The sequence below is a fragment of the Eulemur rufifrons genome, chromosome 30 (genome assembly GCF_041146395.1).
Source record: "Eulemur rufifrons isolate Redbay chromosome 30, OSU_ERuf_1, whole genome shotgun sequence".
Lineage (NCBI taxonomy): Eukaryota > Metazoa > Chordata > Mammalia > Primates > Lemuridae > Eulemur > Eulemur rufifrons.
Window position 1 is genome coordinate 18926761 of NC_091012.1, and position 24712 is coordinate 18951472.

Genomic DNA, 24712 nt, shown 5'->3' on the forward strand with positions numbered 1-24712 from the left:
TTTAAGAAAGACAATGAAAATCTTCTAATCTGAACATGGAAAGAATGAGACTACAGACTATACCAAAAAAAAAAAAAAAACAGTCAGCATAGGGCCCTGGGTCCAGAAGAAACCAAGTTTAGTGGATCCAGTCATCCTCTTGCCCTGGGGACACATTTGCTCTAAGCAAATATTCACTGCTGGAAGCACCACCCTCATTCCCAGGCCTGGTATATGCCATAATAGTGACCCTAAGAGAAAATGGAATTGAATCAAAGGATTAGATATATCACATGCATGCCATTGCTTCCATCACTGACTGCTAGTCCTATTTGACGATATCAATAGCATTTCTTTACCTCTTTCAATACATGTAATCAACAGATGATGTCAGACAAAAGAAATGTTATCCTGTTTTCTGTATTTGATGAGAACCAAAGCTGGTACCTCACAGAGAATATGCAACGCTTCCTCCCCAATGCAGCTGGAGTACGGCCCCAGGATCCAGAGTTCCAAGCCTCCAACATCATGCACAGTGAGTAAAGCAGAACTTGAGTCCATTGGGTATAGGATAAAGAGAAATTGATATGACCAAACTTATGTCCAGATAATGAATGGATTATATATGCAGATAAATTTAACAATTATTACCTATAAATGTATAATTTTACAGATACCATACATAAATGGGATCATATTACTGTATATTTAAAATATCCAGTCACCACTTTTTCCTTTCAAAATTACTTGGTTGCCCTGTCCCTTTTATTTCCCCATCTCCTTCTATATTACACCTTTCCACCAACCATTCTATGCCCAGATAACCTATTTAAAACATATCTTCTCCATGATTATATAATCATATAGAAAACATACATATATTGTATTAGTCTTCTGGGGCTGCCATAACAAAGTACCACAGACTGAGTGGCTTGATCAACAGAGGTCTATTTTTCACAGTTCTGGAGGATAGAAGTCTGAGATCAAGGTGTTGGCAGGGTTGCTTTCTTCTGAGGCTTCTCTCCTTGGCTTGCAGATGGTTAGCTTCTCCCTGTGTCCTCACATGGTTTCCTCTCTGTTTGTCTATCTGTGTCCTAATCTCTTCTTTTTATAAGGATATCAGTAATATTGGGATATGGCCCACCCTGGTGACCTCATTTTAACTTATTTCCTATTTAAAGTCATTATCTCTAAATACAGACACATTCTGAGGTACTGGAGGTTAGTATTTCAACTTATAAGTTTTGTGGGGAGGCACAATTCAGCCAATCACATACATACATACGTGAGTGTTTATATATACACACAAATCTGAATAATCAAAAACATGAAAAAAATTTTAATTGCACTACCTTACAGGGAAATACAAAATAGAATACCAATGAGAGAGCACTTTATACCTATTAGACTGGCAAAAAAAAAAAGAAAAAAGAAAAAAGCCACCACCTCTCCTAACCCTGTGTGTGCCCCAATCCCAGAGATGGAGCCACCCAACGAGTACCCACAATCCAGACCTGGCTATGTGGATGCATTGGGCCTGCCCAGGTCTCAGACTCCAAAGCCATTGCTATAGTAAGCTAGTTCATTGCCCGGACCCAAGAGCCAAGCTCTCACTGAGTATGACCCTGCTCTGGGCAGTGGATCAGCCACCATAGAGAGCTAAGCCCTGCCCCAACCCTGCAGCCACTGTGACTCTGTGCATACCTGTGCTTCCATTCTCAGCTTCCTGGCTACTTCACAAGCATCCACACCTCACAAACTGTTACCAACACAGCTGTGGGGGTGCCTGTGCCCTGGGCCCCAGCTCAGCTGCCATAGCGAGCTAGGCCCTGACCTGAAGCCAAAGTTGCTGTAACTCTGTGAATGCCTGAGTTCCCATTATCTGCTCCCTTGGCTGCTTCACAGGTATCTACACCTTGCGTACTGTTACCGATGCAGCAGCAGGGGTGACTACACATCAGGCACCAGTGCCCTTAATCACCCTAGATCCCAGAGCTGTAGTCCCTTCAAACATTTGTGCCTTAGGCCTCAGCTTCATGACAACTCCATGGACACACTCATCAGAAATCAGTGCCACTACCACTGTGAATGAAACCACAAGCTATACCCAGTGCCAAGAGGGATCCCCTCAGCCACAACTTCCCCAGTGGGAGAAAACAGAGATTGGGAAGACCTTAGCAGCCATCACCACTAAAGACACCAACAACCCTCACCACCACTCTGGACATACACAGCATTGGTGGCTGAGGATCCCTGCAATCTTCACCAACACTGACCTCAGTTGACAAAGATGTACAGAGACCACACAACTGCCTGATCACTGGTGCCAGAACCACTGCACCCCACCCAACAAGCACACTCACATCCCCCCACAGGGGAAAGTCTTTCCACATCAAAACTAGCCCATAAAGTCTGGAAGAAATGACTGCTCAACCAAATATGCAGACATCGATATAAAGTGATAAGAAACATGAAAAACCAACGAGATATAATACCACCAAAATAACACGGTAATTTCCCGGTGGCTGATCTCAAAGAGATGGAGATATACAAACTGATTGAGAAAGAATTCAAAATAATTGGTTTAAGGAGGCTCAGTGAACTTCAATAAAATACAGAGAAACAATTCAACAAAATCAGGGAAACAATAAATGACCAAAATTAGAAATTTAATAGAGACATTGAAACTATTTTTAAAAATTAAAGAGAAATTATGGGGCTGAAAAAATACAATGAATGAAATTAAAAATGCAACAGAGAGCACCAACAGCAAAACTGAACAAGCAGGAGAAAGAATCTGTGAACATGAAGACAGGTTATTTGAAAATGTACAGTAAGATGAGAAAAAAAGAATGAAAAAGAATGAAAAAAGCTTTATGGGACTTATGGGACAGCATCAATGGAGCAAATATTCTAATTGTAGTAGTTCAAGAAGGAGAAGAGAGAGACAAAAGGCAATAAAGCTTATTTAAAGAAATAATAGCAGAAAACTTTCCAAGTCTGGGGAAAGATATAAATATCCAGGTATAGGAAGCTCAAAGGTATCTGGTTAGATTTGATTCAAACAAGGCTACATCAAGACATATTATGGATATCCTATATCTGGATATTTATATCTTTCCCCAGACTTGGAAAGTTTTCTGCTATTATTTAATATGTTGAAATAAAAAAGAAAAAAAAGACATATCATGGCCAGGTGTGGTGGTTCATGCCTGTAATCCTAGCATTCTGGGAGGCTGAGGCGGGAGGATCGCTCGAGGTCAAGGGTTTGAGACTAGTCTGAGTAAGAGTGAGACCCCATTTCTACTAAAAATAGAAAGAAATTAGCCAGACAACTAAAAATATATATTAAAAAAAATTATCTAGGCATGGTGGTGCATGCCTGTAGTCCCAGCTACTCAGGAAGCTGAGGCAGAAGGATCACTTAAGCCCAGGAGTTTGAGGTTGTTGTGAGCTAGACTAATGCCATGGAACTCTAGCCTGGGCAAAAGAGTGAGACTCTGTCTCAAAAAAACAAAAAACAAAACAAAAAACAAAACAAAAAAAAAACAAAAAAAGACATATTATGATCAAACTGTCAAATATCAAAGACAACGAGAGAATCCTGAAAGCAACAAAAGAAAAGAAGCAAATCACACATAAGGAAGTTTCAGTAGGGCTAGTTGTGGATTTCTCAATAGAAACCTTACAAGCCAAAAGTGAGTGAGTTGATATATTCAAAGTGCTGAAAGAGAAAAAAAAAACCCTGCCAACCAAGAATAAGCCTTACCCAAAAAATTTGTCCTTCAGAAATGAAAGAGAGATAAAGACTTTCTTGGACAAACAAAAGCTGAGGGAGTTCATCACCACTAGACCTGTCTTACAAAGAAATGCTAAAGGGAGTTTTTGATGATGAAATAAAAGGACACTAATTGGTAACATGAAAACATACGAAAATATAAAACTCACTAGTAACGTAAATACATAGTCAAATTCAGAATATGCTGGCGCCGTAATAGAGATGTGTAAATTACTTATATCTTTATAATAAAGGTTAAAAAATACATCTATCAAAAATAATGATAGCTATACTAATTTGTTAAGAGATATACAGTATAAAAAGATGTAAATTGTGACATCAAGAACATACAGGCCGGGCATGGTGGCTCACGCCTGTAATCCTAGCACTCTGGGAGGCCGAGGAGGGTGGATCGTTTGAGCTCAGGAGTTCAAGACCAGCCTGAGCAAGAGCGAGACCCCATCTCTACTAAAAATAGAAAGAAATTATATGGACAACTAAAAATATATACAGAAAAAAAATAGCCAGGCATGGTGGCGCATGCCTGTAGTCCCAGCTACTCAGGAGGCTGAGGCAGGAGGATCACTTGAGCCCAGGAGTTTGAGGTTGCTGTGAGCTAAGCTGATGCCACGGTACTCTAGTCTGGGCAACAGAGTGAGACTCCATCTCAAAAAAAAAAAAAAAAAAAAAAAAGAACATACAATGTGTGGGGGGGTATAAAAATATAGATTTTTTTATGCTATCAGAGTTAAGTTGTTATCAGCTTAAAATAGCCTGTTATAAGATAATGTGTGTAAGCCTCAAAGTAACCACAAAGCAAAAACCTATAGTAGATATACAAAAGATAAAAAGTAAGGAATCAAAGCATGCCACTTGAAAGAATTATCTAACTACAGAGGAAGACACTTGAAAGAATTATCTAACTACAAAATACAGCAAGAGAGAAAGAAAGGAACAAAGGATCAATAAAACAACTAAGTAACAATGAACAAAATGGCAGTAGTAAGTTCTCAATATCAGTAGTTATCTTGAATATAAATGGCTTAAATTCTCCAATCAAGATACATACAGTGACGGAATGGATAAGAAAAATAAGACCCAGCTATAAGCTGCTTACAAGAAACTCACTTCACACTTAAGGACACACATAGACTGAAAGTGAAAGCATGGAAAAAAATATTCCATGCAAATGGAGATGGAAAGAGAAAAGGGGTAGTTATACTTAGATAAAATAGACTTTAAGTCAAAAACTGTAAAACAAAACAAAGAAGGTCATTATATAATGATAAACGGATTAATTCATCTATAAAATATAACAATTATAAATATGTACATACAACATTGGAGAACCTAAATATATAAAGCAAATATTAATAGGTCTGAAGAAGGAGATAGATTGCAATAAAATAATATTATAGTAGGGGACTGCAGTATGACACTTTCAACAATGCACAGATCATCCAGACAGAAAAGCAATAAGGAAGTATTAGACTTGAAGTATGCTATAGACCAAGTGAACCTAATAAACATAATACAGAACATCCCACCCCAACAGCAGCAGAATACACATTCTTCTCAAGCACACATGGGACAATCTCCAGGATAAATTATATATCAGGCCACAAAACAAGTCTTAACAAATTAAGGACATTGAAATCATGTCAAGTATCTTTGCCAACCACAATGGTATGAAACCAGAAATCAATATTAGGAGGAATTTTGGAAAAGTCCCAAATATGTGGAAATTAAATAACATGTTCCTAAACAACCAATGAGTCAAAGAAGAAATTAAAAGGAAAATTTTTAAAAATCTTGAGACAAACAAAAATGGAAACACAACATATCATACAACTTATAAGTTGTAGCAAAAGCACTTCTACTAGGGAAGTTTATAGCAATAAACATGTACATTCAAAAAAGAAGAACAAACCCAAATAAACAACCTAATGTAATACCTAAAGGAACTAGAAAAAGAACAAACTAAGCCCAAAGTTAGTAGAAGAAAGGAAATAAAAATCAGAGCAAAACTAAATGAAATAAAGACTAGAAAAACAATATAAAGATCAATGAAACTAAGAGTTGGTTTTTTGAAAAGATAAACAAAATGAACTAACCTTTAGCTAGATTAAGAAAGAATGAGAGAAGACTCAAATAAATGAAATCAGAAATAAAAGTGTAACATTATAACTGATACCACAGAAATACAAAGAATCATATGAGATTACTTTGAACAATTATATGCCAACAAATTGGATAGCCTAGAAGAAATGAACAAATTCCTAGACATATGTAACTTAAATCATGAAGAAATCATGAATAGAGGCTGGGCAGACCAATAATGAGTAAGGAGATTGAATCAGTAATAAAGTCTTCCATTAAAAAAATGCTCAGGACCTGATGGCTTCACTGCTGAATTCTACCAAACATTTAAAGAAGAACTAATATCAGTCCTTTACAAACTTGTCCAAAAAATTGATGATGAGGGAGTACTTACAAACTCTTTTTACAAGGCCAGCATTACCCTGATACTAAAGCCAGACAAGGACAGTACAAGAAAGGAAAATTACAAGCCCATATTTCTTTTCTTTTTTTTTTTTTTAAGATGTTCATTTTTAATTAAACTATAGACAATGTTCACAATCATATTTGTCAAAAGCAACAAGCTGGCTCTAAAATTTATATGAAAATACCCAGGGCCAAATATATAAATACACACACATATCTTGAAAGAGAACCTTAAACTTAAAGATTTACTTAAGTATATCATTATACTGAAAGACCTGCCATAAATCTAGGATAATTGATACAATGTGGGCTTGGTGTAAGGATAGACCAGAAGACCAATAAAATGGAGTTCCAGAAAGAAACTCTTGGTCACCTCAATACAGTGGAAGGGATGGGTTAGACAGATAAGACAGAAGACTAAAGTAAGGTTGCCATAAGAATTGACTAAATAAAATCTGGAGTACAGTGGAATTAAATCCACACAGAATGAAAGATATATTTTCATGGAATGAAAGATGGTCTAGGGATGAATAAGAGATTGATGGTTTTCTTACTTGATGGTTTCTAAATTCTGTAGTAAACTAGGTGTGAGGAGGGGTGGATCTGACAGGCTGGACTAGTTTACTTATTAGCAAGCAACAAAGCACAAATCCCATTGTCTGTAAACAGCAGTTATATTTGTTTGTCTTTCATGCTATCATTGCTGTTTGGTAGCCAGGTGGGAAGCCTGTTCATTGTAAACACTCAGGGACCAAGGGTGACACAGCTGCCACCATTGAGAGTACTGTTCATTCCTGTGCACAGGGAGAGAGATCTGGAGGGTCTCAAACTACTAGTAAAACCTGCTGGCCCAGAAATAACACTTCCATTCATGATTTACAGAAAAAATGGTTATATACCTCTACCCTAGAGTAAATCATACCCTGTGACAAGAGCAGGGATAGAATCAGGAATATTTAACTAACAACACTATTAACTACCACAATCAAGCAACTTAAAGGTTTAGAGTAACTGTGGTAGGGAATGAAAGAACTAACCCAGGGAACAGTGTCAGGGCAGGTAATATCCCCTACCTAAAATGTATAGGTAGGGAAACTTGTCTTCATAATTGGGTACAAGCCCATATTTCTAATGGACATAGATGCAAAACTCTTCAACAAATTCAATAGTACGTTAAAAGGATCATTCACATATCAAGTGGGATTTATCCCAGGGAAGCAAGGATGGTTCAACATATGCAAATTATTAATTGTGATATACTACAGAATGTAGGACAAAATCCATATGATCATCTCAATAGATGCAGAAAAGGCCTTTGACAAAATTCAATATCTTTTCATGATAAAAATTCTCAAAAAATTAGGTATGGAAGGAATGAACCTCAACACAATAAAGGTTATATGTGACAAGCCCATAGCTGACATCATACTCAATGGAAAAAAGTTAGAAAAACTTTTCCTTTAAGATCAGGAACAAGACAAGGATGCCCACTCTCACCACTTCTATTTAACGTAGTACTGGAAATCCTAGCCAAAGCAATTAGTAAAAAGAAAGAAAGAAATGTCATCCAAATCAGAAAGGAAGAAGTTAAATTTTCTCTGTTGGCCAGGCACAGCGGCTCATGCCTGTAATCCTAACACTTTGGGAGGCCAAGGAAGGAAGATCACTTGAGGCCAGGAGTTCAAGACCAGCTTGGGCACCATAGCTAGACCCCATCTCTAAAAAAAATTTACATTAGCTAGGCATGGCAGCAGGCACCTGTAGTCCTAACTTCTCAGGAGGCTGAGGCAGGAAAATTACGTGAGCCCAGGAGTTTGAAGTTTCAATGAGTTATGATTGGGCCACTGAACTCCAGCCAGGTGACAAAGAAAAACCTTGTCTCTCAGAAAAAAAAAATGTCTCTGCTTTCAGATGACATGGTTCCCCATGTAGAAAACCCTAAAGACTCCACTAAAAATCTATTAGAATCAATAAATGAATTTAGTAAAGTTGCAAGATAGAAAATCAGTGCACAAAAATCAGTACCATTTCTATACACTAACAACAAACCACCCCCCTAAATCAAGAAAACAATCCCATTTAAAATAGCTACAAAAAATAAAATACTTACGAATATACTTAACTAAGGAGCTAAAAGATCTACATACTGAGAAGTATGAAATATTGATGAAAGAAGTTGAAGACACAGATAAATGGAAATATATTCTGTGTTGATGGATTGAAAGAATTAATATTGTAAAAATGGCCACACTACCCAAAGTGATCTACAAATTCAGTGCAATCCCTATCAAAATTCCAATGTCATTCTTCAAAGAAATAGAAAAAATAATCCTAAAATTTGTATGAAACCACAAAAGACTCCAAAATAGGCAAAGTAATCTTGAGCAAAAAGAACAAAGCTGGAGACATGACACTGCCTGACTTCAAAATCTACTACAAAGCTGTAGTAACCAAAACAGTATGGTACTGGCATAAAAACAAATAGACCAATGAAACAGAATAGAGAACCCAGAAATAAATCTATGCATTCATTTACAGTCAGTTGATTTCCAACAAAAATGTAAAAAACACACAATGCAGAAAGGACAATCCCTCAATACATGGTGCTAGGAAAACTGGATATTCAAAAAAATGAAATTAGACTCTCATCTCATACCATATACAAAAATCAACCCCAAATTAATTAAAGACTTAAACCTAAGACCCAAAACTGTAAAGCTACTAGAGTAAACCATAGGCAAAAAGCTCCATGACATTGGTCTGAGCAAAGATTTTTTTGGATATGACATCAAAAGCAAAGGCAACAAAAGCAAAAATAGACAACTGGGATTACATCAAACTAAAAAGCTTTACAGCAAAGGAAATAATCAACAGAGTAACGAGACAACCTGTATAATGGGAGAACATGTTTGCAAACCATACATCTAATAAGGGGTTAATATCTAAAATATATAAGGAACTCAACCCAATAGCAAAAAAACAAATATTCCAATTTAAAAATGAGCAAAGGCTCTAAATAGACATTTTTCAAAAGAAGACATACAAATGGCCAATAGGTATATAAAAAACTGCTCAACATCACTAACCATCAGAGAAATGCAAATTTAAACCACAATGAGGTATCACCTCACATCTGTTAAAATGGCTATTATCAAAAAGACAAAAGGTAACAAGTGTTGGAGAGGATGGGGAGAAAAGGAAACCCTTGTATACTGTTGGTGAAAATGTAAATTAGTATAGCCATATGGAAAACAGTATGGAGATGCCTCAAAAAATTAAAAATAGAACTACTGTATGATCCAGCAATCCCACTATTGTGGACATATCCAAAAGATAAGAAATAAGTATGTCAAAGAGATATCTGTATTCCCATGTTCAATGCAGCACTATTCACAATAGCTAAGATGTGAAATCAACTTATGTGTCCATCAATGGATGAATAAATAAAGAAAATGTGGTACAGATACATAATGGAATACTATTCAGCCTTAAAAACAAAAAAGAAAATTCTGCCATTTGCAACAATATGGGTGAACCTGGATGACATTATGTTAAGTGAAATAAACCAGGTACAGAAAGACAAATACAACTTGATATCACTTATATGTGGAATCTTAAAAAGTGGAGTCCATAGAGAATAAAATGGTGGTTACCAGAGACTGGGGGAGGGGCATTGGGGAGATGTTAGTTAAAGGACACACAATTCCAGTTAGACAAGAGGAATTAATTCAAGAGGTCTGTTATACACCCTGGAGACTACAGTTAATAATAATCTACTGTATAGTTGAAAATTGCTATAAGAGTAGATTTCAAGTGTTCTCACCACAAAAAATGCTAAGTATGTGAGGTAATGCATATGTTAAATAGCTTGATTTAGCCATTCCATATATGTATACACACATATCAAAACATCATTATGTATACCATAAATATATATTATTTTTCCTGTCAATTAAAAAATAAATTTAGGCACTCAGGGAGGCTGAGGCAGGAGGATTGCTCAAGGTCAGGAGCTCGAGACCAGTCTGAGCAAGAGCGAGACTCCGTCTCTACTAAAAATAGAGAGAAATTAGCTGGAAACTAAAAATATATAGAAAAAATTAGCCAGGTATGGTGGCACATGTCTGTAGTCCCAGCTGCTCAGGAGGCTGAGGCAGGAGGATCGCTTGAGCCCAGGAGTTTGAGGTTGCTGTGAGCTAGGCGGATGCCACGGCACTCCAGCCCGGGCAACAGAGCGAGACTCTGTCTCCAAAAAATAAAAGATAAAAATAAATAAATAAATATATTTAAAGAAAGATTGGAGAAGAATCAGCCATTCTAGTAGTTGAGTGTGATGGAGGTTACATTCCAGTGAATTAACTAATATGTAAGTTATTGAATAAACCAAATTGTATGAGATTTAAAAAAAAAACAATGAGATACTACTATATACACCAGAATGGCTAAAATTAAAAATACTGACCATACTAAGTGTTGGTAAGATGTGGAAGAACCAGAACTCTCATACATTTCTGCTCAGGATGGAAATTTATGAAAGTACTTTGGGAAAATATTTGGCAGTATCTAGGGCTGAAGATATGCATACCCTATTGTGACTCAGGAAATCCACCCCTAGTTATATACCAGTTATAGGTTGAATCATGTCCTCCACCTTCCATTCATATGTTGAAGCCCTAACCCTCGTACCTCAGAATGTGACTACATTTGGAGAATAGGATCTTTAAAGTAGTTATTAAGTTGAAATCAGGTTGTGAGAATGAGTCTTAATCTAATATGACTCTTTATCTAATATGAATCTAAGTGTCCTTATAAGAGGAGGAAATTTGTGTACACAGACACACCAGGGATGCATGTTAACAGGGGAAAGACCATGTGAAGATACAGAGAGAAGGCAGCCATTGTGAGACAAAGAGAGGCCTCAGAAGCAACCAAACCTGCCAACATCTTCCGAACTGTGAGAAAACATACTTCTGTCGTTTAAGCCACCCAGTCTGTGGTACTTTGTTATGACAGCCCTATCAGACTAATACAGTACCCAAAAGAAGTGTGTATATATTTTACAAAAAAATGTAATTATTTAATCCATGTGGAGTGTCAAAAGGCAAAATTACAATAAATTTAAAGATCTTAGCTGGCTTTTATTCACGATTCTAGAATCAGGCAGCCCTCAGCACCAGAATAGGTTCAAAGAACACCGGCCAGCAATGTGGTCAGGCAGCATTTATGGACAGAAAGTGAGGTATAGAGACAACTTAATTGATTACAGCTTGGTGCTTTGCCTTATTTGAATCTGTTAGCCACCTGCTATAGACTGACGCTTCTATAATCAGCTGAAACTCAGCTGTTTGTTAAAAAAGTATACTACTAAGTTAGGCTTTCAGTTAATGAACTAAGGCTGCAGTTCATTATGTAAGAACTCAAGTAAAAAGCCTTCTCAGGCTAAATTTAGATTAATTTAACAGGAGTGTACTTTTGTTAGTGATGTGAAAGGGAGTGGAATCTATTTTTCCAAATGGATAGTCATATTTTCCATCATCATTTACCAAATAGCTCATTCTTTCCCCTACTGATTTGAGATGCTGTCTTTACCATATATTAAATTTCCACTTATATCTGTATCAGTTTCTGTACTCTATATTGCTTAATATATTTGTCTATTCCTGTATTATGATCACACTTTTAATTATAGTAGGTAAAAATGCTTTATAATATCTCTTAATATCCTGTAGAAAAAGAAACTTTGATTCTTAATTAGTTGCACTAAACCAGTGTCTGAGCATTGCTTAGTGGATTTGTGGGCCACCACCTTGCACAGTACCTAGTAACAGAGTAGACAAATGTTTATTGAATGGATAAATGGATGGATGGAAGAGGCTTTCAAAAACAATTCCCTTTATAGACAAAGGCTGGTGTTACTAATACTTTTGCTTAGCTCTTTAGTTTGAAATAATTTAAAATTTATACAAAATTTACAAGAATAGTACAGAGGACTTGCATGTATCCTTTACCCAGATTCACCAATTTTTAACATTTTGCTGTATTTGATTTGTCATTTTCTCTTTTCTTTATATACATACTTTTATTACTTGTTTTCTATTTGAAAATAGATTGCAGATATCATGCCACTTTACCTTTTAATACTTCATTGTGTATTTCCTACAAATAAAGACATTCTCTTACCTAACCAGAATGACTTTATAAAATTCTGGACATTTCACATTGATACAATACATTTTTGTAATTGGCAGCCAGTATTTCAATGGCATCAACCAATGCTATCATTTACGCCATTTCCTCCCTGCAGTACAGGGATCTGGTACAAGCATCTAATTCTTCTGCTTATTTCCATTCCTTGAATCTGGGACATTACCATTTGTTAAGTTTAATCACCCTGTCAAGATTTTTTTCTGGTTTATCCTCTGTTTAGTTACTATTTTTTCCCTTGCAACTAATAAACAGTTTCAGGGGGTATACTTTGAGATCATGTAAACATCCTACTCCTTATCTAACTGCTTGCCCACCCCATGCAGCATCCAAATATATCTTTACCATGATGGTCTATGAATCTATCCTCACTTTGTTATTGGGGCCCAGCTGATTAAGTATTAACAATCTGGCCGGGCGTGGTGGCTCACGCCTGTAATCCTAGCACTCTGGGAGGCCGAGGTGGGCGGATCGTTTGAGCTCAGGAGTTCGAGACCAGCCTGAGCAAGAGCGAGACCTCATCTCTACTAAAAATAGAAAGAAATTATATGGACAGCTAAAAATATATATAGAAAAAAATTAGCCGGGCATGGTGGTGCATGCCTGTAGTCCCAACTACTCGGGAGGCTGAGACAGGAGGATCCCTTGAGCTCAGGAGTTTGAGGTTGCTGTGAGCTAGGCTGACGCCACGGCACTCACTCTAGCCTGGGCAACAAAGTGAGACTCTGTCTCAAAAAAAAAAAAAAAGTATTAACAATCTACTTTTTGGGAAAGAATAATTCTATCTCTTCTAAGAAGTAAGGTAATGGACATACCATATAATAATTCCTAATTATATAATGACAATCACAATTCAAAATAATAAATCCAAGATACTTCTAAACTTCTTGTTGCCCCATTGTTTTGCAGGCATCAATGGCTATGTTTTTGATAGTTTGCAGTTGTCAGTTTGTTTGCATGAGGTGGCATACTGGTATATTCTAAGCATTGGAGCACAGACTGACTTCCTTTCTGTATTCTTCTCTGGATATACCTTCAAACACAAAATGGTCTATGAAGACACACTTACCCTCTTCCCATTCTCAGGAGAAACTGTCTTCATGTCAATGGAAAACCCAGGTTAGTTATTTATATTCTTTTACTAACAGTGGCAATTGCTTCACTAGCTAGTCATATGTTCTTTTGCCCACTCGCTCACATTTGGGCAGATATTAAATAGTTCAAGTGATTTTGGTGAGAGATTTTGGTAATTGCAAGATATTTGAATGACAGCCCCAACTCAAGCATTTAACCTAAAAGTCTTTGCTCTAAAATGTGTCTTTACTTGCCAAGGGCCAATTTTTTTCTTTTATTTTTTAGGTATTTTTAATTTCAAAATATTAAGGGAGTACAAATGTCTTTGTTACATGGATACCTTTTACATTGCTTAAGTCAGGGCTTTTAGTGTGCCTATCACCTGAATACTGTTCATTGTACCCAATACAATACTCCTCTCTTCTTGATTTCCAACAATCTTTAAATCTCTTTGTGCCTGTGTGTGTGGTGTGTGTGTATATATATGTATATACACACACACATATACACATACATACCATGGAGTACTGCTCAGCCATAAAAAGGAATGAAATAATGTCTTTCGCAGCAATTTGGATGGGACCGGAGACCATTATCCTAAGCAAAGTATCTCAGGAATGGAAAAACAAACAACACATCTACTCTCTAATTAAGGAGCCAAATTTTTAAGTATGTTGGCTAAATTGTAGTGGTGAACATATATTTAGACATGCAGTGAATATGTGGGACCCAAATATGTTTCTGTGTGTCTTGTGAACATTTGTATTTCTGGATAAATACCACCTAGAAGCCTTTGGGAAATGCATGGTAATCTTCCTTTGCACACATACCTCTAAACCACTATGAGGCTCTCAGAACAAATATGGCTATTAAAATCTCATCCTCCCTCTACCTCAGTAACCACTGCAAGACTTCTGAGCCCTAAACAGAGCACAGACTCTTCTACATTCATACTAACAAGCGCTTGCTTCCTGATCTGCCCTACCCCCATCATCTGCGGAGAGAAGAACATAAAACTACCCGCAGGTTATAGTTGTTCTCTTGTTCTTATGGCTTTCTTGCAGATAAATCCTCATGGGGAAATTTCTGGGGAATAAAAACTAATGTCATCATACATGAACACACATTTACCTTCCTATCTAGAAACTTATATTACTTCAAATGATGTATTTTTATGGGAAGTGAAAAAGAACCTAGCAGGACCCCAGTAACATCTCTGAAAGTATCTTGCTTATTTATTTTTATGTGCTTATGCCTCTGTCTCCCAACTAAGTTGTAAGCTCTCTGAGGGCAGAGACCTTGCCTATCTTGTTAATCATTATATCCCCAATGTTTACAGTGCCTGGCATAAATCTTCAATAAATGTTTTTAAATGAATGAATGAATATGTGCAAAAAGATTATATAGAAGGGTGTATGTGGCAGCATTACTTATAAAGGTACTAGTAAATTTGGGGACAAAATATAAATGTCTAACAATCGAGGATGAGTTAAGTGTGGCTCATTCATATTTTGGGAATCTTATGCAGCCATTAAAAATAATGGAATGGAAGAATATCTAATGACATTGAAAATATTCACAATTAGGTGGAAAAGTATATAATATTATATTATATATACTATAAAACTATGTATAATATGGTTATAATTGAATATATGTGTGTGTGCATGTGTAGGCACAGAAAAATATTAAAAATATCAATATTTTGAGAAACTTTTAAGCTACTTTGGTGATCACTTAAACTCTAAAGACAAATTAGATTTTGCTTTATATGCCTTGAGGGAAAAATTTTAATATAGTTTCATTGATTACAAAGCTCAATCTAAATAAAGCTCTTAGAGAAGATTTCCCGTGTTTGATATGGTAAAGTCTGATCTCATTTATTTGTTCATTTTTTTGAGGCAAAATTCACATAACATAAAACTCACTGGTTTTTTTTTTTTTTTTTTTTTGAGACAGAGTCTTGCTTTGTTGCCCTGGCTAGAGTGAGTGCCGTGGCGTCAGCCTAGCTCACAGCAACCTCAAACTCCTGGGCTTAAGCGATCCTTCTGCCTCAGCCTCCCGAGTAGCTGGGACTACAGGCATGCGCCACCATGCCCGGCTAATTTTTTCTATATATATTTTAGTTGTCCATATAGTTTCTTTCTATTTTTAGTAGAGACGGGGTCTCGCTCTTGCTCAGGCTGGTCTCGAACTCCTGACCTTGAGCGATCCACCCGCCTCGGCCTCCCAGAGTGCTAGGATTACAGGTGTGAGCCACCGCGCCCGGCCTAAAACTCACTGTTTTAATTATTTAAAAGAGTACAATTAAGTGACTTCCAGTACACTCACAATGTTGTTCAACCATCACTACTATTTAATTCCAGAGTATTTCATCACCCCAAAAAGAAATCCTATATCCATTAAGAAGTCACTCCCTATCCCCTCCTTCCCCCAGCCCCTGGCAACCACTTATCTACTTTCTGTCTGTATAGAAATCATATAAGATTTATCCTCCATATCTGGTTTATTTCACTCAGCATATTTTCCAGGTTCATCCATTTTGCAGCATACTGGTCAGTACATCATTCTTTTTATGTTTGAATAATAGTCCATTGTATAGATAGATCACTATTTTGTTTATTCACTCATCTGTTGATGTATACTCATCTGGTGGTTTCTGTTTCCATCTTTTGGTTATTTTAAATAGTGCTCTGATGAAAAGTCATGTGCAAATATTTGTCAGAAGTAGGTATTTCCTCTGAGTTTCATGACTTCTGTTTCCTTCTCCTTGTTCTGCAGTATTTTTATAGATTATATGTTGTTGTTTTCTCTTGTCCTCAAACAAGGCATAAATATGTCCTGATCAAAGTTTGTTAACAGAGAGGATGAATGGTTTGCTTTAGCCTACCTTTCTGTCTACTTGATGGATGTTAAATTCCCTTCTCCACTCAACAGCTGGAAGAACGGTTAAGGTAAACTAATCGCAATCCAATTTCTAGTTTCTACTGATCTTTTGTCTCTCTTCTACTATGGTGGACTCTCTCCTATTACTGCCTGTGCAGGCTTGTGATCAGCTGGTCTCTCTTTCTGTGTTACTTTGATAGTAACTAGTTCCAAGGTTGGGTAACGGCTTACAGAAGTAATGAGTTCACCAAAAGTCTGGTTAGATCACAGAAGCAGGAGGCTGATCTGTATATTTGCAGTGCTGACCAAGTCCAAAACTTAGCTAAGTAGCTTGTGCCTATGTAAGAAGTTAGGGAAGAGATTGGCAGCTGAGGCATCTCCAAGGGAATTACAATTCTTTTCATTTTCTTTGTAATCTGTAATTATATATCCTTTCTTATTTCAAAGTTTATATATGTGAAATTTCTTAATTTTTATTTGGTTATCTATTTTACTGACTTTTTCATCAAAGAACCAACTCTTCTTTAACCTCTTGGACTAAGATTTATGAATTAATTATAATGTTTTAAATTTATTTTTAGCCACACATGTAATACAAGAAGATGCTCTCATTACAAAAATTCAACCAATGCAAATGTAACTAAAGTCCCTCTTGATCATCATTTCCAATCCCAGGCCCCTCTCAGAGTTAAGCCATGTTATTACTTTGGTACATGTTATTCCAGACCTGTTTATTGAGGTATTTCCCTTTTTCTTACCCAATTACTGTCCTCCTCAGGAAGAAAAAAAATGGATTAGTTTGATCTCGGTTATCACAGTGGAATTTTAGGAATCCAAAACGTTATTTAAATTATTCATTTAGCTCCAATCCTGGTCTACCCTCACTCAGCATGGTTTTACACCATCAAAAATATTCTTCAAATATCAGAAATTGGACTCCCAATCCCCAAATTTATCATATAGTTATGTCCCTGATTTTAGTACAATCACATTATTATGACTATGTAAATGTTTACTATGGAACCAAAGAGTATTACGTTTCCATTTTCGTAACTAGTTTAACTGTAACTTCTAATTATTTTCATGTTCTCATAATATCTGCCCTTTAGTCATCCTCTTTTTTCAAGAGTTCTATCAGGTAATGTATCCTTTTTGCTTAGAAACTGACCTTCTGGAGCCATGCATTCTCTTGCTCCCGTCTGGGCTGGTTCTCTCTAGGCCTGAAGCTCAGTTGTCAACTTGGGACTTTTCTTCACCCTCCTTCAGGATAGGTACCTGGTTTCTGGATCCCATGTCTTACTCTTTTTAGATATCCTCCTTTATTTTGGTGGTGAACATTCTATAATCACTTCCTGGAAATGGCTACTTTAGAGGTAGATTTCTGGAGTCCTTGCATATTAGAAAATGTTTTTATTTTCCTTTCCCATTTGATTGGTAATGTGGCTGGACATAGAATGCAATGTGAAGTGATTCCAAAATGTATTTGATCATAGAAAGCTTTTTCATGGACATCCCATTATCACACAGGGCTCTATGGAACATACTTTTGAGAAAAGTTTCCCTTTGAGGGCAAGCTGGATGCAGTTAAGATCTTGCCTGCAAAGATGTGTGAGATGACAAAGCTGTTTAGGTACCTGCTGTGTAGCTTGGTAAGGGTGGATTTTGTCCCTTATGCTTATGCATCTAATTTACCAGCATGGAATTGGCCTATTATAATTTATTGTATTCTTTCATTCAGCTAATCCTGTTCTTAGGTGAAATTAATATTGCTAGCACCATGGTAGGATTTTATATTAGGTGGATCCTAGACCAAAGTGCTACTCCTTCCTGCTTATTTATTTTGCAAATGGTAACAGTGGATGCTAGGAATTGTTGTGTGATTTCAGTGCATTACATGATGGGGTAGATACTATTAGACTCATATGCAAATTAGAAAACAAGCTCAGAGAGCTTAAGTGACTTGCTCAAAGTAACACAGCTGGTAAATGGTAGAACTAGGATTTGAACCCAGGCAAGCTGACTCTAGAACCTGTGCCACTACGTTATATAGCAATAACACCTAGCTGTTATAAAAACTTTCCTGAATTAAGTCACTGTCATCATCAGAGAGTTCTGTGTGACTATTAAGACTCTCCACTATTGTATATGTTAATTACATTTCTCAATTTTTATCCCAATATCTGTTTCATTTTTAATTGCAGCCCTTTCATGTGATCACAAACAGGCATAGCACAACAGCAGCAATGCAAAAACCACTTTTACCGCCATCGTTGGACTGTTACATGTTGCAGGGATTTAACTCTGTGATATAATGGTACTGAGTAGTATTTTTTTATTTATCTGAGAACAGGAGAGAAGCTCTAAAAAAAACTGTCTTAGAACCTGGGTTATGAGTAACCAGAGTCTTATTCTTCATCATCTCCAGGTCTGTGGGTTCTGGGGTGCCACAACTCAGACTTTCGGAACAGAGGCATGACAGCCTTACTGAAGGTTTCTAGTTGTGACGGGAACACTGGTGATTATTATGAGGATACATATGAAGATATTTCAACATACTTGCTGAGTGAAAACAACGTTATTGAACCCAGAAGCTTCTCCAAGAATTCAAAGCACCCTAGCATTAGGCAAAAGCAATTCAAAGCCACCACAATTCCAGAAAATGACATACAGAAGACTGACCCTCGGTTTGGAGAGAGAAAACAGATGTTTAAAGTACAAAGTGTCTCCTCTAGTGATTTGTTGATGATCTTGGGACAGAGTCCTACTCCACATGGGTTATCCTTATCTGATCTCCAAGAAGCCACAGATAAGGCTATTCCTGATGATCATTCACCTGCAGCAATAGACAGTAAGGAGGGCCCATCTGAAGTGGCACAAGTCAGGCCAGAGCTCCATCACAGTGGGGACATAGTATTTACTCCTGAACCAGGCCTCCAATTAAGATTAAATGAGAATCTGGGGACAACTATAGCAGTAGAGTTGAAAAAACTTGATTTAGAAGTTTCTAGTTCATTAGATAATCTAATGACTTCACCAACAGTTCCATCAGACAATTTAGCAGCAGGTAATGAAAAGATAGGTTCCTCAGGACCCCCAAATATGCCAGTTCACTTTGATAGTAAATTAGACACCACTGTATTTGGCAAAAATTTATTTCCCCCTATTGGATCTGGTGTACCGCTGAACCTGAGTGAAGGGAATAACGTTGATGAGTTGTTAGAAGCAGCTTTAAAAAACAGTCAAGAAAGTTCACTGGGAAAAAATTTATCATCAATGGAGAGTGACAGACTATTTAAAGAGAAAAGAGCTCACGGTCCTGCTTCATTGATCAAAGATAATGCTTTATTCAAAGTTAATATCACCTTGGTAAAGACAAACAAGGCATCCAATAATTCAACAACTAGCAGAAAGACTCACATTGATGGCCCAACATTATTAAATGAGAACAGTACCTCAGTCTGGCAAGAAAGTGATCCTGAGTTTCAAGAAGTGGTGTCTCTGATTCATGATAAAATGTTTATGGACAAAAATACTATGGCTTTGAGGCTAAATCGTGTGTCAAATAAAACTACTTCATCAAAAAATGTGGAAATGGTCCACCAAACACAAGATGGCTCTGTGTCACCACATGCAGAAAATCCAGAAATGTCATTCTTCAAGATGTTGTTCTTTCCAGAATCAGCAAATTGGATAAAAAGAACCCATGGAAAGAATTCCCTGAACTCCGGGCAAGGCCCCAGTCCAAAGCAATTAATATCTTTAGGATCAGAAAAATCCATGAAAGATCAGAATTTCTTGTCAGAGAAGAATAAAGTGATAGTAGGAGAGGATGAATTTGCAAAGGACACAGGACTCAAAGAGATGGCTTTTCCAAGCAGCAGGAGCATATTTCTTACTAAGTTGGCTAATGTACATGAAAATGATACAAGCAATCAAGAAAAAAAAATTCAGGAAGAAATAGAAAAGAAGGAAAAATTAATCCAAGAGAATGTAGTTTTGCCTCAGGGATATACAGTGACTGGCATTAAGAATTTCATGAAGAACCTTTTCTTACAGAGCACTAGACAAAATGTACAAGGTTTAGATGAGGGGGCATATGCTTTAGTACTTCAAGACAACAGGTCATCAAATGATTTACCAAATAGAACAGAGATTCACATGGCCAATTTCTCAAAAAAAAGGGAGGAAGAAAACTTAGAAGGCTTGGGAAATCAAACCAAGCAAATGGTAGAGAAGTATCCAGGCACCACAAGGATGTCTCCTAATCCAAGCCAGCAGAATGTTATCACTCAACGTGGTAAGCGGGCTTTGAAACAATTCAGACTCCCACTAGAAGAAATAGAGCTTGAAAAGGAGATAATTGTGGATGACACCTCAATCCAGTGGTCCAAAAACAGAAAATATTTAACCCAGGGTACCCTCACACAGATAGACTATGATAAGAAAGAGAAAAATGTCATTACTCAGTCTCCTTTATTAGATTGTCTTATGAGGAGTCATGGCATCACTCAAATGAATAGCTCTGCATTACCCATTGCAAAGGTATCGGTATTTCAATCTATTGGACTTACAGATCTGACCAGGATACCATCCCAAGACAACTCTTCTCACCTTCCAGCATCAGCCTGTAGGAAGAAAAGTTCTGGAGTCCAAGAAAGCAGCCATTTTTTACAAGGAGCCAAAAGAAATAACCTTTCTTTATCCGTGCTAACCTTGGAGATGATTGGTGATCAAGGAAAAGTTGGCTCCATGGAGACAAGTGCCACAAATTCAGTTACATACAAGAAACTTGAGAACACTGTTCCCTTGCAACTAGGCTTGCCTGAAGCATCTGGGAAATTTGAATTGCTTCCAAAAGTTCGCATTCATCAGGAGGACCTTTTCCCTACAGAAACTAGCAATAGGTCTGCTGGCTATGTGGATCTCATGAAAAATATTTTTCTTCAGAAAACACAGAAAGCTATTAAATGGAATAAAGCAAATAGACCTAGAAAAGTCCCCTTTTTGAAAGGGACAACAGAAAGCTCTGAAAAGACTCCCTCCAAGCTGCTGGGTCCTTTTGCTTGGAATAACCAATATGCTACTCAGATGCAAAAAAAAGAGTGGAAATCCCAAGAGAAGTCACCAAAAAACACAGCTTTAAAGACAAAGGACACCATTTTGCCCCTGAACCTACGTGAAAGCAATCATGCAATAGCAGCAATAAATGAGGGACAACATGGACCCCAAAGAGAAGCCACTTGGGCAAAACAAGGAAAGACTGGAAGGTTATGCTCTCAAAACCCACTTGTCTTAAAACGCCATCAAAGGGAAATAACCCTTACTACTCTTCAGTCAGATCAAGAAGAAACTGACTATGATGATACCATCTCAACTGAAATGAAAAGGGAAGATTTTGACATCTATGATGAGGATGAAAATCAGAACCCCCGCAGCTTTCAAAAGAAAACACGACACTATTTTATTGCTGCAGTGGAGCGGCTCTGGGATTATGGTATGAGTGGATCCCCCTATGCTCTAAGAAACAGGTATGAATTTACTGGTTATTCCTTTGTCCTTCTATTGTGACTTTTGACTTTCCCAGGTGCTGAAATGGTAGGAAAGGCACACCTTATCTGCAGCAATGAGACTCCAGATATTGCTTTATAGAGGAACCCTGAGAACCATCTGGCAAAGTCTAGATGAAACTTAAGAGTAAATGGAAGGTTAGGTGATGACACCAATAATGAGAATTAGAGGATGATATAGGGAGGCAAAAAGCAGGTCTTTTGTGTATGTCCAAACTGCAGGGAATGCCAATTATATGGGATTGTGTAACATAGCATCCATGAGCAAGAATAGAGGAAGGGAAACCAGTTAAGAGGCAGCTGCAGTCATACAGATAAGAAGAAACAGTTATTTAGACCTGTGTGGTGGTGATGGAAATGGAAATAAATGGAAGGATATTGGGCGTAATTTGAAGAGAAGCATACATGGCTGGCTATTGATTGAGTATGAAGGGAATGAGGGGATTGTATTCAAAGCAGATTTTTAAGTTTTGTCCTGAACAAGTAGGTGAATGATGGTGTAATTTACTGAGATGTGGAAGTCTTGAGGTAAAACAGATTTATTTGAGGAAACACTCAAGGGTCTGTTTTTTACATATTAAACTTGAGATTCCCAATAGACATCCAAATTGAGGTGTTGAACAGGCAGTTTGATATATGAAATCTAGAGTCGAAGGAAGAGGTCTGTGCTAAAGATATAAAGTTGGGAGTCATAAGCATATAGATAGCATTTAAATAACACTTGATGAGATAACCAAGGAAACAAAAGTAGATATAAACCACCCCACTTTAAGCTGAGCCCCCAAAGAGCAACATCCTCAAGGTAATAGTGAATCAGTTAACTTTCACTCTGTTAAGTTATAGCCCAGTTTTCTGTCATCTGTGTTGTCCATGAAACTTTTATTCCTGATCATAATTTAAGCCAGTTTCAGATTGGCAGTGCCCCCAGGCATCTGGCAGAAGAAAATGTAAAACCTCTCCAGAGAAGAAACCAACGTTCCGGGCCTCAAATTATTTTCACAAACATTTCAGATACAATACCCAGAATGCAAAGATACTGGGTATAAAATGAAACAAGAAAAAAAAATAAGCAAGATGCAACAGAAACAATAGAGAACCTAAACAAACTCATAGACCTAAGATCTTAGAATAATTAGATATAATTATTAAAATAATTAAGCATCATGTAAAAAGAATTGGTGAACTTGTAGGTAAGTAAAAAAGAAATACTATGTAATGCAGCATGTAGAGTTTTTTAAAAATGGAAAATACAAAAGAAATAATGAGAGACTCTAGCCAACTATATTTTCGCAGAATAGACGTGCTACATACTCATGTGCAATGTGACCTTGCTATTCTCTAATTCCCCTTTCCTTAATCTGGACTTGCATTATCTCATTTGTGACAAATTCTATTGGATCCAGTTTCATTTTTCTGCATGTGGCTCTCCAATTTTTTCAGCACCATTTATTGAATAGGGCATCCTTTCCAATAGATGTGGTGGAAGTGATATTGTGTGATCCTAAGGCTAGGCCAGGGATCATCTGGTTATATGCAGCTTACATCTGGTTCTCTTGGGATTTTTTTCTCTGGAACAATCGATCCACCATGTAAGAAGTTTGACTACCCTGGTGTCACCATTCTGGAAAGGTCACATGTAGACCCTATAGTCAATAATCCTAGCTGAGTTCAGCTTTGCAGCATTGCACCAAGTCACTAGAAATGACTTTGCACCAAGTCACTAGAAATATGAATGAAGCCATTTTGGGCCCTCCATACTGGCCCAGATGCCAACAGTATAATAAAATGGTTGCTGTTTTAAGCCACTGAAGTTTTGAGGTAGTTTGCGATACAAAAATAGATAACCAGAAGAGAGACAAAGATAGAAGGAGTAGTACTAACCAATGTTTAATTGAAATCCCAGAAGGAAAGGAACTAGGGATTAGAGGAGAAGCAATATTTGAAGAGGCAAGGGCTAAATATTTTCCAGAATTTAAAAAAGACATCAATGCACAGATTCAGGGGGCTCAACAAATCCCAACGAAGATAAATAAAAAAATAAACACCAATGCACATTTCTTCAGAATGAAACTGCAGAAAACCCAAGAGAAAACTCTTAAAATCAGCCAAAGAAAAAAGACAATACACTTTCAAATGAGATACAGAGAGGTGACTTTTCAATAGTACTAATTAAAGATAGACCATGGCAGAATAGAGGCTCCTGACTCTGCCTCCACCCGTGGATGCACCAAATAAACATCTATTCACAGATCAGTTTCCTCTGAGAGAAAATCAGAAACCAGTTGAGAGACCTACTCACTAGATAATTGAGTAAACATCCACATCAAATATGTAAGAAAAGCTGAGGCATGCTGAGGCATGGACACCGTCCAAGGCACTATGCCATACAATTGGGAAAGCACCCAGCTTCTGTCTATGGATAGGAGAGCTTGGACATCACATATAGTGTCCTAACTCTAAAGCTCCCCATGGTTTGGCTTTTAATTCTCTAACTCTGGGAGCAGAGGGGATTAGGCATATGCAAGTCTCTCTATACCATAGTACCACAGGAAAAATTGGGGGGCTTCATACCCAGGGAGAAGTGAGGAGAAGGGGCTTAAAAAGCAAACACAGCTCCCTGTTTCTCCCTGGAAGGGGTTTATGACACACTCTTCCAGTAGCTACTTGGCTGCCTGGCTTCTAAATAACTTGAATCTGAGAGTTAATGGGACAAACGGTA

General features: G+C 37.2%; 1 protein-coding gene across 4 annotated transcripts in view; it reads left to right on the forward strand.

Annotated features, from left to right (window-relative positions):
- F8 (coagulation factor VIII) overlaps positions 1–24712 on the forward strand; it is a 131666-nt gene that overhangs the window by 53823 nt on the left and 53131 nt on the right. For 2 of the 4 annotated variants that reach the window (XM_069463242.1, XM_069463243.1), the window contains exons 12-14: positions 364–514; positions 13376–13585; positions 18852–21954. In XM_069463242.1, coding sequence (XP_069319343.1) covers positions 364–514; positions 13376–13585; positions 18852–21954 — 3464 coding nt within the window. The remainder of the gene's footprint in view (positions 1–363; positions 515–13375; positions 13586–18851; positions 21955–24712) is intronic. The other 2 variants (XM_069463245.1, XM_069463244.1) reach the window with 2 other exon arrangements.